The sequence below is a fragment of the Salarias fasciatus genome, chromosome 4 (assembly GCF_902148845.1).
Source record: "Salarias fasciatus chromosome 4, fSalaFa1.1, whole genome shotgun sequence".
Classification (NCBI taxonomy): domain Eukaryota; kingdom Metazoa; phylum Chordata; class Actinopteri; order Blenniiformes; family Blenniidae; genus Salarias; species Salarias fasciatus.
In genome coordinates this window covers 15659591-15674988 of record NC_043748.1, presented here as the reverse complement: position 1 = coordinate 15674988, position 15398 = coordinate 15659591, and the positions used below count along the sequence as shown (strand labels likewise).

At 43.5% G+C, this 15398-nt stretch overlaps 2 protein-coding genes across 4 annotated transcripts in view; one reads left to right on the top strand and one right to left on the bottom strand.

The window, feature by feature from the left end:
• The window catches only part of septin9a (septin 9a), a 66709-nt gene that overhangs the window by 19453 nt on the left and 31858 nt on the right, over nt 1-15398 (bottom strand). For all 3 annotated transcript variants that reach the window (XM_030089843.1, XM_030089846.1, XM_030089845.1), the window contains one exon: nt 11603-12346. In XM_030089843.1, the coding sequence (XP_029945703.1) occupies nt 11603-12346 (744 nt within the window). The remainder of the gene's footprint in view (nt 1-11602; nt 12347-15398) is intronic.
• On the top strand, nt 2647-6183 carry LOC115387226 (uncharacterized). Its single transcript, XM_030089848.1, has 3 exons — nt 2647-2779; nt 3194-3229; nt 4768-6183. Exon 3 carries the CDS (start codon nt 4769-4771, stop codon nt 5639-5641), a length of 873 nt encoding a protein of 290 aa, XP_029945708.1. The 5' UTR covers nt 2647-2779; nt 3194-3229; nt 4768; the 3' UTR covers nt 5642-6183.

The following is a 15398-nucleotide window of genomic DNA, read 5'->3' as shown; positions in this document are numbered from 1 at the left end:
CAGAATACAACAGCTGCAAAATATGAATTATGTTCACATATTCAGGCACAATCCTGAAAATGCAGGTCAAGACAAAAATGCAACGCTCAGCTGCAACTCAAGTGTGAACACTGGCTTAAACTTACAGCTTCATGAACTGTGTTTAACAGTCAGAAATACAGCGTCCTCTTATTTCTCTAAAGCCCGGGAACAGACCAATTGCTGTGGCTGATTACTACTCTTAAGGAGTATGTATATTTGTGTGATTAAAGGCGAAGGAAACAGCTGTCCTCAGCCTCACAGGAAGTGTAATTATACACCAGCGCTTTGGCTTGAATACAACGCTACAGCTACACACACACACACACACACACACACACACACACACACACACACACACACTCACTCATGAGCACTCGGGACACTGCTTGCATTCCTTGAAATGAGCAGTCAAGTTCCTGGAAAAAAAAAAAAGAAAAGGAAAAAAAAAAAAAAAAAGACCAAGGGATGCAAAGTTTCAGCTCATTTTGCAAACCTATTTAATTCCAGTTCACGGTGACGCCTCGGTGCCGAATGCCTGCTTCACCTGCACAAGTTCATCCTACTGGACAACGAACTGAAGCAGCACCTCCTCAGTTCTGCACTTCAACAATGCATGACACAAAAAGCCAAATGCACAAACACAGATAGCCTTTTAAAGTGTGAGAAGAACCAGCTCCGACCAAATAAGGAGTTAAAATAAACCCTCGCTGGGTTTTTTTACAATGTGGAACACCATACATTTTCCCCAAACCAAGGGCCCCTTCTCTTTCAACCTTTCATTCTTGGCCTTCTTTTTATGTCCCGCTCTCTGAAGTTGGACTGTATCGCTCCTACAAAAACCCAACATTTAAACTGCAGACAACACAGATGTATATGAAACTGAGAGGAGTCATACATGGGTCTATGAAGCGTTTTCTGATTACTAGCTTTTCAATGACTTTATCCAGTTTCAAGTACAGAGAATCATTCCTTTTATTTGAAACCGATACTGAAATATTCAGCCATGACAACAAAAAGACATTACTTCTGAGATAGTTCTTGATAGTCAGCGAGAAGAACCATTTATTTTTCTTAAAAACATCCCTAAATCACAAACTTTCCTTTTTAATGCAAGATATTAGTTGGCAGCAATTATTAGTAAAGTTAATACAGTAGAATCAAGAAAACTATTTTGTACAAACAGTCTTCCAACTCTGGTCTCTAAACAAACTTTTCCATTGCCGCCCCTCTGGAGGCACTTTTGTTTTTTTTATATTTTATTTCAATCCCTCTGTAGAGTTTTTTTTTTTGTCTGAGTCATGTATGACAGTGTCAACTTACACATGAATCATCACAGTATTATTAGGTTATATACATTTTATTGTCAATTAAAAGCTCAGACTTCCTCAGTCTTCTTGAAGAAACGGACTCTTCTGTAAACACTGCATGTCGTGAGTCCGTCATCATTTTCTGGCTCTGATATAACTTGGCATATGTCTTCATCACTGAGTTGCGGCCCTGCTGGGGACGTGGCCTATATTACTGGCTTTGAGGAGATGGGGGTGGTAGTAACCGAAAGCCAGCGTCAGGGCCTGAAGTTTTCTCCGTGGTGCTGAGCCAAAATGGTGTCATGTATTGGCAGGCCCAGCGCAGAACTGCCTGGCTGACCCCTGATAGCGTTCCTCGCAGCTGTCCAAGGACTTCCATTACACAGAAAGACGATAAACTGAAGCAGCACAGTGCATGTTATGAAAACTATGACAGACTTTTTCCCCTTCAAAACTCCTTCTTGTGAACAAATGTGGAGATTAGTGAAGAAAACACATGGCCGGCTGGAATATAAAGCTCCACTGCATACTAAATATAAAGGAAAAGCAACAATAGCAATGTTATTGCTTGTATGCTCTTCTGCTGGCCCTGTGAAAAATGTGGGTGGTGACCACAGAGAACTTTAATGTGTCCTCTATGTGCATGTTTGGCTGCTCCTTTTCTCTTTTTCCCAAAGGGACAACCAAATGCCTCCATATAGAGCGTCACGAGAAAGCTCAGAGTGTCCCTTTGTGTAAACATATGAAGCATCTGCGAGTGTGTGAGTCATTTAGGTCCTCCAACTACAGGGAAACGTATGTGCGAGCGCACGTGTCAAATGCACTGAGTTTTTTGAAAATAAGTTTTTCTTTAGGTTACAGGATTCACAGTCAACACTGAAATGACAACTCTGACAATGTTTTGAATGCAGCATCTGCAGCCTCAAGACCACTGCTGGGTGTGGACTACGTTGTATAGATGTACAAACGCATTATCTTCCACAGGTTCCTCAGGTCAGTGAACCTGGACTGACACAAAGCTCCAGACTTGATACCTCATAGGTGGGACGGTCGACTACCTGTGTAACAGCTCCTCCTGCTGGTGACTGGGAGAGAGAGCAGGCAGCAACATCAAAACCCACAAAAATTTATACTTGATGAATGATCTGAAAAAAATTTCTGCTTCTTTTCGAATTACACACTCATTCAAACACACACATGCACACACAGGCATTGTCTGTATTCGTCCAGTCAAACCTGCTCAACTATGTCCTTTCATTTCCATCAATTCTTCAGGTCTCTTCTAGTTTCATTTTCAATGAACTGCAACTTGAGTCCGATTCCAGTCTCTAAAACAGAAGTGCCACTGCAGACACATATTATTGCTCCTAACAGCAGCAGACCAACGCATCTGGTTGTTTTCTGATTGCAGGACCTTCATTTTTCTTTTTTGGCTTCTACTCAACTGGCAGGTGAGATTTCTTTGCCTTCTTTAAAGTCAGGGTTTCACAGCTTACAAACATTTAGGCAGAAGTAACATTTACATACGCACACTCACCAAGTTAAACCTTTTCTCATTAAAACATTCATTTATTCAAATTTGCTGAACGGCTACTGGATAACATCTGAAAAAAACATTCATTTGTTTTGAAATATATGAGTTTTGCACAAATCATTTTGATTTCAATAGGAAAATCTGTATGATCATCTCTGCTGTTGGAATCCATACTCTGCCTCAGATTAGCAGCAAAATTAGAGAATTTCTTACAAAAAACAAAAAAAAAAAGTGAAAAAGAAGAAGTGCAACACTACAGCGTTCTTAAAGTGCCAACCCTGACAACAGCAGACTAACGCTCAGGTGCACGTTTGTTGTTTTCTGTTTCCAGGATATCAACCTTCTTTGACCTCTCCGCAACTGGCAGGTGAGTTTTCTTTGTCTCCATCTTCAAAGTGACAGTTTCACAGCATAAAAACATTGATATAGATAGAATTAACATTTAAAGACATGGAGGAAGCCATGTGTTATCTGCTGGAGTTAACCTTTGGCAGTCTTATACTCGGAAGTAAAACATTCATTGATCTACATTTCCTCAATGGCTTCTGATATGTTTTTCTGTATGATAACACTTGAATAAAAGCATTTCTTTTGTTTTAAAATCATCTATTAGTTTTGCTAAAGTAGACTTTGCTTGATTTAAACGCTGTTCATGCTGATCAGTAAAAGATCCCACTGTATTGCAGATGCTTGGTTTAGCTGGAGTTTCAAAAATTATGGACAGTAATCTCTCCTGTTGTAATCCATACTCATGCATCAGATTAGCAAGAAGATTTGAGAATTTCTGACAAAAAAAAGCAAACTAAACAAAGGATACACCAATACCTCTTTTATAAAACATGAGTAGAAGTACCTGTACTGACCTTTAACTACTTGCTAATATGAGTACTTATTAAATGTAATTTAAATTGTTTTCAAAATATTGAATTTTTATGTGATGCTTCTGATTTTCAGGCAACATTTAACGCTCCCTTCAATGTTCAATGTAGTTTTCTTGGACTGGTCATTTCAAAAAAAAGAAATGCTAAAATATTTTAAGTACTGTATAACAAAAGTATATTAACCATTTTCAGGAACAGGGTTTTTCTAAAAAGAGCTCATTGGTTGTAGAGGCTTTGATTCAAAAATCCTGAGAATCCTTTTCTGTTAAATAAGAGACTGTAGCATGTAATATGTGCTCGTATGATATAAGCTGATAATAGTTCAATTGATCACTGATGCAATTAAGTGGTTGGTGTTACCTTTGACCCCTCCGCTTGATATTTTGGGGAGAATATAATTTACAGTCTTATTAAACAATCTCCAAACTGGACAGCGCTCGTCCTCCCGTCTACCTGCTGCTGACGGGTTGTACTGGGGAACTTTTATTGTTCAACTCGACACAAAGGTAAAACACTGACATGTTTGAGCGAACTGAGGGGGCACACATTTCCCAACCATTTGAAGTATTTTAGAAAATACTCCTTCAGCAGTGGCAGCCGTAGAAACAAAGTGCTGTCTGAGAGGCGTTCAAGGACACTGCAGAGGAGCGCTCATCTGTGATTTCAGAGCGTTGTACGAAGGAGCTTTAGAATTGTAGGTGATTGGAGGCAAATACAGTTGCTGTCTAAACAAAGGGTCATGGCTTGAGGCCCTAAAAAGTTTGAACTTTATCAAAAAGAACATGAAAAACAAAAATACCCCGATATCTATCAGTATAATGTAACTTTGTGTTTAACAAATATATATTGATGAAACAGTTTCGAAGGCATATCTTCCAAAACAGTTTAGCACTGGAACAATAACAGCAACAAAAAGTTCCAAAAATAAAGTCAACACATTCTCACCGTTCTGATAAACACATCAGGACTGATGCTCAGCAGTGGATGGAAAGTGAAGTCAGTAATGTCTGGAATATTTCGACAGGATGGTGAAGACGGCAGCAGGAGTTGTGGTTCTCTGTGTGGCTCTGCTCCATGCCCTGTCCTCGGTGTCGGCGGTTCAATGGCTTGATTCAATCAATGATCTGAAGAGGGTCGGCTTTGGCCGGTCCGTACCCAAACAGGGTCTTCTGCTGCTCCACTGGTTTGCCAACATCATTGATTTCAAATATGATGCAATATGCCTGACCTTTGACCCAAACAATGATTTTGGCTCACATCATTACGGCAACTATGATGATCTGCTGCCTACCAACCGATATCGCTACTACACTGTGGGTAATATCCACAAAGACACACAACAGCCGCTTCCAGATCACATCATTAATCCCAGGACCTCAGATTTAGGTGGAAACAGCGCTCGGATCATATTTAGTGTCCGTGTGCAGAATGTGGGACGGCAGTCCAGGCAGGTGATAGATGAAGTCTATCTGACACAGCATCATGGATATGAAGGGAGTGATTATGATGGTCGACATATGTATCGGATCACGGCCAACCTTTTAAGACAGATCAGAAGCTTTCCCATGAACGGAGACTACAATTCACTGAGGAACCTCAGAGACCTCTACAGAGTCAATGTCAATGATAACCAGCTATGGAACATTCGACATGAGTGGGGTGGTCTCGCTTGTCTTGGACTGTTGTTGTTTATTGTGCTTCCGCACATAAACATAAATGTAAACCAGTCCCACACTGGGCCAGGACACTCAAGACTTCAGTCAGACAATTCCAGGGGTCAGACAAGGACAGACACAAGGAGTTCCTGTAACTGCATTAATGTCTGTCTTGGAGTCGTCTTCATTTTGTTTGTTTTAGGTTTCATTTTGGGTATTTTATCCTATCTACAGAAAATATAAACTTAAAGAGCATTGTGACAGTTTGCAGCTCAGTGACGATTACAATCACAAAAAGTCAACTGAGAAGAGCATTTCCTCCATCATGGGACCTGAAAACTATTATTGTTGCTTTGTTTCACGCTTTGCCGCCATTTACTTTGACATTTGGAAAGCACAATTACGGATGTGAAACTGTGATGCATTATGAGCCTGAAGTTCAGCATTTTTTTTCCTTTGTTTTCAAAGTTCAGCACTTCTAGTAATAAAGGATGGAGAATATTATGCCAGTTTGAAGTTTGTTTGTAATGGGTGATGGGTTAAGCCTTGGACCTTTAAAGCTTTGGCACTCAGTTTACAGCTTTATTTTGTGAAGGAATTGCAAATTGGCTTTATATCTTGTCCAATGTGGTGTTTTATACTGCTGAAATATTTTCCTCATTTTAACACATTGATTTGAATCAAACAATTTTTGTTGTCAAACTACTGTGAATCACTTTTTACGTTAAGATTTGTACAAATTTTCTATCTTTTGTGATCAAACTTGTGTTCATTAAAAGTTTTGAAATCAACTGTCTGTGTCCAGTTGCATATTTTAAAAAAATACATTTTTCTTCTTAATCTCTTAAATTTCGACAAACCACACTGTCATCAAAATAAGGTAACCAAACCAATTAAATCATGAACTCCACGTTCAAAGTTTCCTTACGACTGTGTTCATTTGCAAGACAATCATCAGATCTGTTTTCACACACACACACACCCCTACACATAGATAAGTGCTATAATCAAAGATGAATTTTCTCCCTTGTGACTTTCACAAGTTCTTGTTTCCCTCCAAATCCCAGGCAGGAGTACAAAGCGGCCTTTATGTTTGTATGAAAGAGATAAATTCAGCTGATAATGTGGTGAGAGTGGGTCCGCGCTCAGCAGGCCACCACAAGACCAGCCCAATCATGAGATAATGACTCATCACTTAAAGTTGCTGCAGAATCAGTTTTAGAAATAAAGATAAGAGTCCAGAGCCAAATGTAAATGAAGAAACGCTGAATGGCCGACCTGCAAAACAGGAAAAAGTCTAAATTTTCAAGAAATGTTCAAATGTGTCTGATATTTCTGATCAACAGTCCCCACAGTTTGTCTAGCATTCACCTCAATGACAAGCCTAAATAAAAAACTATAATCAAAGAAAAAAAGTGGAAAAGTATCTAATTTGATGAACATATGATATTGATAAGTGACTGTTGGTGTGAATAAAGGGTGTGTCTCTGCCTCTCAGCATTTATGAATGCTGTAATGAACTTGTGATTTTGCCCACAGTCGGGTGGGAGTGGCTCCAGCACCCTGCAACCCTGAGCTGGGAGGGGGACAGGGAACGGATGGCTCCCCAGTTCAAAGCTCTAACACCATTTCTTTCTTTTTTTTTTTTTTACATTTCTGATACCGCTTTTAATTCGCTTAAAGGTGCTGTAGGCAGAATTGCTAGTCATTGCTAATTTTTCTGTGTTTTCTTTGGATTAAATGTTAGAGTATCCATTGATAATCCTTTAGGAGTGTAGCATAATTGCACTACCGCGAGGGCGCAGCGTTTCCATCTGTGTCTGTTCTGAGCTGAAAAGGAATCTCGACAGCTCCAGGTATCTTTGACCAATCAGAAGAGCCCATGAGGCTCTGACCGCGATTGGTCGAGGGGCGTTCGTCGCACGTTCTTGTGGGAGGGGCTTAACTTGCGTAAGGGCGTGATGTCAGAGAAAACAGGACAGGATCGACTGTGCTGGGTTTCAAATCGCCATCTTAGGTGGGTCAAACCGCCATCTTGCTTAGGTAAACCTAAGCAAGATGGCGGCGATGCGGAATCCTGCCTACAGCACCTTTAAGCTGAAAAAAGCACTTTTAATTGTTAATAGCGTTCATCCATTCACACATCAATGGAGGTGGCTGCCATGCCAGACACTCCATCCATTAGGGACGGCTGGCAGCTTTTGTCGAAGTCGACACAGTAAATCACTGATACAAGCACTCTCGCCTTGCCCTTTTTATCACACTGAGATTCAAACACAGTTCCGCTATAGTGGAACAAGTTACCCATTCCATTGGGAGATCCCACTGTAATCCTTTGCTATCATACCTCCTTTGTTGATCTTTATTTTACAGATTTCCTCTCGACAATCCCCGAATTCAATTTGCACTCCTGTATAGCTACAGGAGACCAAGATTCTTCTTTCGGAGAGTGAAAGTGAGGGAAATTCCTAAAAGACTTGCCAGTCCAACAGAGATCAGGGTGACTAATGAGAGGGAGTGTGTGGATGGCATGGAATTATGTCGACATCCTGATACTGTAAGTGCGGCAGCACACCCACACAGACACACACATCATCTGGAAATAAAGCGTCAGGAGAGAATTATTATTGGAAATGTAATCAAGGCAACATCTTTCCACTGAAATATTCAGCAGCTGGTGTGATTTTCAGGCAGTATAAATCATTACAAGTGACACTTAAGAGTCGAATACTGTGGTTAATATCACAGGAATTGATTCCTGTAGGCTAAAAGCTTATTAATAAAAATATAGGGAAAAAAGAAAATTCCTTTTAAGTTTATAGTTTATGCCAACTGACTCGCAGGGTCGTGTTGTGTCTATCAAGACAATCCATGTATATTAAAAAAAAACAGGCCTTTTTAAAATGATTTGACTTTACGCATCTAAAATCTGTTTCAAAAATACTTTTATTGCCTTTGCAACATACACCAGCAGCCATAACAAAATAAATCAGGGTCAAATAAGAGAACAGGAAACTGGAACGACTTGTGTACACAATGAGTGACTGTGTGTGTGTTTGAGTGTACACATGAGGTCACATCCTGTTGAAGCCCGTCAAGGCCGAATACAGCTGCTGGTCATTAGAGCGGACAGGTCACCTGAAGCCGAACCTGTCATTAAAGCACCAACCGTAGAAACAGCTCATCGCCTATCAGTATCTCATCAAGGTGAAGATAGATGTAAACACTCTGGACAGGAACAACAACAAAAAAAAAAAAAAAAGGTCACAGACTGGGACTTTATAGCTGCAAAATCAACATAAGCCAAGAGTGAATATTCTCATGGGACAACTGGACTAAAAAACTGTGTCCTACTGGATACAGTACTGACACTAAAAGGAACAAATAAATTAAAACTTTGCATTTTTTTTTCCATTTTAAAATACTCCTTGAAATTAAAAATATCATCGTCCACTTCTCACACTCACTCTGCATCTCTCCACAAAAGTGGAAAACAATTATTAGAGTTCTCTGAAATAAAAGTCCCTTCCTCGTGCTGCTTCTAAAATAGTTTCAAATGACTCATTCTGTATTTGAGGCATTTTCTAATTCTGCACCCAGATATTGTGCATATGCTGCTGCAATCTCCTCTGTGCCAACAGGCTGGGATCTGAGCTCAATGTGGTGAGAGAGCAAGAATCTGTAATCATTTTACATATTCACATGCTCTTCACACAGCTATTATGAAGAATCCAATAGAACAAACACAAAAGAGGCAAATAAATGATGAGTAGCTGCATTTACATGGTCAGATAGTACTATTTAAATGAACACTGACATAAGTGAGGAGACTGAAGGGCACCACGAATATCATCCGACTCATTCAGTATATTGGTCCCACAACATTCTGCACTGGCTGCTTGTGATATGTGCACATTATCAGACATCAAGCCTTATCTGGGAACCCAGCAATACTGAAGATGTGTTCACTACAGTCATCAAGTTTGTACAGAATATGCAACAAGAGATGTTCTCCTTGTTCTCCACATTTGCATGATGTGGCAGAATTGCTTCTTACATCTTCCAGTTTTACTTTGCTACTGTCATTTGTTTTTTTTTCCCCAAACAAAGTGTGTGAAGCATCACATTGAAAGTTTACACAGCAGAAATGCACAAAACTCTGTGGGAAGCAACGTGTTGTGAAGATGGAATCCGGATCACTCATAAATATATTTTCCAACCCGCATGATCAAATTAGGATTTTGATCAGATGCTAAGCAGAAACTAATATTTTAATAAGGTTCAGTAAAGTTGCTTCAGCTTCAATAAACAGCTGATGACCATCAGAGGTCAGTGCAGGCAGCAGAGCAATAGGAGTTGTCAACAAGTGAAAACATTTCCAGTTTTCCTTCCAAAAGCATCAAAGAAACACGAAGAGATTAATATTTATTATTTTGATTTTATAATTAGAATCAGACTGAATCTGTGCCTGTTGCACATTTTGAAGAAATTAAAAGTGAAGTCATTTTGGCTGTAATTCTGGGCTGCCTGTATAATCATTCTCCCAAATGAGTGCTTGTTAAGATTGTTTTTCTCTTCAATTCACATGCTCCGTTTTTCCTCTTCTGCACACTTACTCTCCACTTCCTATCGTCTACTTGCTTCGTCCAAGCAGGTCCTCCATCTGCATGCATGGCTGGCAGGAAGGTGGTAATCTGACAAATCTTGACAAATTGTCATTTATTTTATGTTGATAGGGGCAGACATTATAAGTCTCACTTCTTTCTGTTCCTTTTCATTTCTTTCTCTTAAAAGAATGAAACAAATAAATCAATAAAAAATCTGAGCCAAATGTGGCAGAAGTTGACACTCCTCCCCTTTCCCTGTTTATTTCCCTTCTACTTAAATGAGGTCACTTATCTCATATTTAGTATGAATGAGTTTATTGGTTAACCAATACCAGACTGGGAATCTATTCCCACCCAGCCGCCTACACTGGGATAGTACTAAACTAGTGAGGGCGACTCATGTGCACAGCTCTCTGCGGACAGCAGAGTCATACTAGGGTAAAGATGAGCAAGCACAAGAAAAGTGGAAAACAAGACAAATAATCTGTGACAGATATGGAAACTTCAAAGCTCCTGCACAAACAAACAGGATTTCATACAAAACACAATCCAGGATTAAGCACAAACACTGCGGAAGTCTACATTTTAATTAACATGAAACATGCATCTGCAACAAAAATCCACTTCCATAAAAAGCACACGTTTAAGCAACAGACAGAAATTTGAGAAAGAAAATGAGGAAGGCATATTAGAAGCTGAAGTGCTACTAGGGAAAAGGTCATAGATTACTGTGAAAAGGCTGGGTTTAGTTAATCTAATGATTATAAAGAACTGAACAAGCTCAGGAACCATCATCCTCTCCCACAAAAGAAACCTTGCTCAAAGGTTGTGTAAAAGTTTCTTTAGCTACAAATCCTTGGCATGCTGGACCAACATTCACTGCAAGACTTTATTGTGGGATGACTAGACCAAACAGAAGCAGAATTATTCCGTCCTTGGCCTGATCTGTTGAAGTTTTAACCCAAGAAAATAATGGTTCGCTAGTATCTGTATCGTACCACAGCTATTGGCATTCCTTGATGTTTCGTCTCATCATCTGGGGTAAAATTCACTCCAAAAACATTTGATGTGTGCCTGGTTTGAGCTTGGCCTCGTCTCTGAACCACATGTATGTGAGGTTAGAGTTCTAGCTGAAAAGTCAAACCTCAGCTTTGTCTGGACAAGGATAATTTCACCTCCATGTCTTTTTAATTATCACAGCGATAACTTCTTATGTCACTGAAATTCACCAGATAAATGGAAAATCTATGCAAACCACATAAAAAAAAATAAAAAAAAAATGTCTGGAGTTGTAGTGATTCCATCCACAACTGTGTGTGTTTTTTTTTTTTTTTTTAAACCACTGTCCTGGGAGCGGCCCTGTGATTCTCATCATCACCCTTGCTGACCTACATTCACAGTCTAGACCGAAAAACTCTTCAGGACACATGCCTGCGCTCCTTTTCGTTGAACTATACTGTTACTTCACGTCTCACCTCTAATATTAGGCACAATATTAATAGCACAAACCCTGATGAAATACGAGGCTCAGCAAAAAGATCCACAGTTGTGTTGTACGCCTCAGCTAGGAGCTCAGAATCACGAAGTGGGTACTCACTGTCTGCGGTCCGGGCTGCGCTCGGCTCCCGGACGGGTGACTGCACCCTCTCCACACGGGGCTCCACCAAGGGGGGCAGCGGGGCGACAGGGGCAGGTGAGTGATGGTTGCTGTCGCTGCTGTTGTTCTCCACCGGGCTGGCCGGCACCAGACCGTCCGGCTGGTTGAGGCTGGGCACCTCTGGTTTCTTAAAGGCCCCATCCACTGGGCTGGTGGACGGCGGCTCTGCTCTTCTCTGAGGGGGTTCGGGGATCCTCGAGACCATGGGTGACGAAAGCTGGGTGTCCATCCTCCTGGGAGGGGTGGGGGGCTCGTGAGGCCGCGTCACGCTCAGCTCCGCCCGCCTGCTTGCAGCACCGGAGACTGAATTGGAGTTACCATCTAGAGGGGTACTCCGACTGTTGAGGCTGACCTCCGGTCGCCTGAGGCCGAAGCGGGCGATGCCAGCACTGGGTGAGTTATCGATCTGCTTGGAGGAGACCTCAATGGACATTTCTGTGCGGCGGGAAGACCCTGTGTCCAGATTGCGGCCCCCTGACAACTCAATGCGCCTCATGCCAGTCTTTGGGGAGCGCAGATGGGAGGACTCGGAGCTCGTCCTGGACGAGGAGTAGTCGGAGTTGTAGCTCCGCTGGCTGGATGTGGAGGAGGTGGATGCCCGGAGGGGGATGGTGGTCCGGCGGGACAGAGGTGACGGATGTGTGGACGTGTCCGTTTCCTCCACCTCGAATGACCGTTTGAGCGCTGCAAAACACAGAAGATTTGATGTTATGGTAAGAAATAGACTGTCTTCGAACATCCACTCCTTCCATAATGCTTCATCCAGTTCAGGGCTGTCACAAGACAATCCTTTTACTTTGTGAGGGAAACTTTCTTAGACATGGGGAGAACACAAACACCACCCGGAAAGGGCCTGGCACAGATCCAGACCAACAAACTTTGAAGCAAACCACAATGCCATGTCTATAAAGCCTTTATTTTGTTATCTGCTTCCATGTAATCATCTTACCATGGACAGAAAGAACAAAGAGAAAAGCAAAAGGAAATTAACCAGGGAAATGAAGAACAAGAGGCACCAGTCTTGATTTTATCAATGAGGCCAGCCAGTGTATAAACATGCTCAAACTAATTATGCATTTACAGGTCATAAACATTTTTTTTTTTTGTGGGGGTACAGTGAGCAAAAGTGAGAATATCTGCTTTTCACGTGCTGTTGTAGAACTAACAATCCCACAAAGACTGCCTTGTGTCTAGTCGGCATATCATGTAGTTGGATCAACACCACCACTAATATACTCACAAGATAACAAAATGACACACAAAAAAAAGATGCACGAAAAAAAGTGTTTCCATTATTAAAAAGTTCAAAATATTTCTTTTTGGTTACATTTGTGCAAAAGCAGCATTTGTGTTGTATTATTTCTTGTATTACAATGAAAATACAGCAAAATAACTATTATTTTTAAAGCTGATTTCTAAAAGTTGTTCACTTCTGAGAATTTTCAGTTGCTTATTTGGCCCATGAGACTTGAAAAGTTAATAATTATTTTGTCACATGTTGATTGAGGTGCGTTCAATGTCCTGTTTGGAAAACTGAATATGTTCACTATCGGTAAGCAAAATAAATACAGAAATCAGAGGTTGATTAGTCAAAGGTGAAAAGATGTATAAAATCAGAGAATTGGAGCCTTTATCACCGAGTAAATAAATAAAATCATACAACTTCGTTCGAAACGTGAAATTAGTAGTTACTGGATGTAACTCCAGTTCTACGAGTAAGTGCGTGCCCGCCTACGGGCTTCGCTAGTGGCACTCCCCTTGGCGCAGCCAATCAACTGAGACAACAAAAGCTCGACGCACCAATCCCCCGCCGCCCGATGGCGCGGCTCCACGCCCCCCGAGGGTATACCCCGAGCTGGAGGCAGCCATTCTCCCTTCTTCTGAATCAGCCAAGTAAGGGAAGCAGACAGCTGGGCCAGCAGGTAGGCGGGCACGCACTTACTCGTAGAACTGGAGTTACATCCAGTAACTACTAATTCTACTTCGTAAGTGCTTAGCCCGCCTACGGGCTTCGCTAGTGGCACACACCCAGGCGAAGGCCGTAGGTCGATGAATGTACTCCCAGCTGGCATGCTGACGGGATTGGTGCGTAAGATGGAAGTAAACAAACCGTACGTCCAGAACGGTCGCAGAACCCCCAAAGAACGAGGCGGGCATCCATGCGCCGAAGCGCCGCCCGCGACGTGAACAAACATCGCCACAGCGACACACACACGCCGGCCAGGGCAAGCCACAGCGGCAGGCGGGAAACCCTGGTCCGCGACCCACACAGGGAAGCGGCAGCCGGGCTAGAGGATCCAATACAGCGAGCGGCAGAACTCCTGTTCCCACGAACACCGTCACTGTAACAACATCCGCACACCGTGGCAGAGCCAAGCGGCAGGCGGGGAGAAAACTCTGGTCCGCGACCCCACCCGGGACGCGGCAGTCGAGCAAGAAGACCAACACGGCAAGCGGCAGAACTTCCGTTCCCGCTAAGCACCGTCACAGTCACAACATCAGCAGGCCGCGGCAAAAACCAAGCGGCAGGCGGGAAAGCCCTGGTCCACGACCCCACTCGGGACGCGGCAAACAGGCCAGAAGGACCAAAACGGTTAAGCGACGGAACTCGTGTTCTCGCTGAAACCGACATGGCCACAGAGTCATTTCACATATCCAACAGATATGAACGCGGAGGCCAAGAAGGCAGCCTGGCAGATGTCACCGTGACACCCCTGCACAGGGCCGCACAGGCAGCCACACGCTGTGTGGAATGAGCATGAATCACTGCCAGCGGCGAGAGATTCTGTGCCCTGCAGGCAGCTGCAATAGCGCCCCCCACCCAGTGGACGTCTTTCTGAGAGGTCGGGGGCGGGGGGGGGGCACGCCCCCAGGCTCCAAACCCCACAAACAGCTGGTCCGTGGTGTGAAAACCAGCTGTGCGCTGGACATAACGCAGGGCCCTAACCGGGTACAGCAACCGCAGCCGTGGGCCGTCCTCAGATGAGCCAGGCCGGGAGCAAGCGTTTGGATCTGGATCACTCGCGACCGGAAGTCCGAAGTGATCACCTTGGGATTAAAGGCCGGGTTAGGCCAAAGATGCACAAGTCCCCCATCCTGGCTGAACAGCCTGCAGGATGGGCGGACCAACAAGGCGCAGAGATCCCCAACTCTCTTGGCGGATACTAGCACGAACAAGATGGCGGCCTTGAAGGAGAGAAAGCGGACCTCCGCCTTCTCCAAAGGCTCGAAGAGGTGAGCCCCCCAAGACCCTCCAACACAACGTGGAGGTCCCACGGGGAGACCACATGCCTGGGGGGTGGCCGTAGCCAACACGCCCCACACAGAAACCGCTTCAACAGCGGGTGACTGCGTGCAGAGAAGTGGCCAAAGCCGCCGTAACCCGCTATGATGGCTGATGCAAACACCGCAGTGTGGATGCAGCTCAGCCACTGTCCAGCAGGGCCTGGAGGAACTCCATGGAATCCCAGGCACCGCCCACCGCGTGGTGGTCCAGGGTGACTCCCCACCCTGCGAGAGACGCATCCGTGAACACCTCGACGTGATGCGATACGCAGCCCAGGGGGACTCCTAGCATAGGAGAGCAGGATCCATTAAGAGAAGGAGATCCTGGCGTGCCCGAGGGCGGGATCGAGACCTTTCTGCATCCGTCCCGCTTCCCCAAGCAGCAGAGGCGTGCAAACCACCGTAGCAGCCTGCGCATGTGCAGAAGGCCCAACCAGAAGAAGGCCCACCA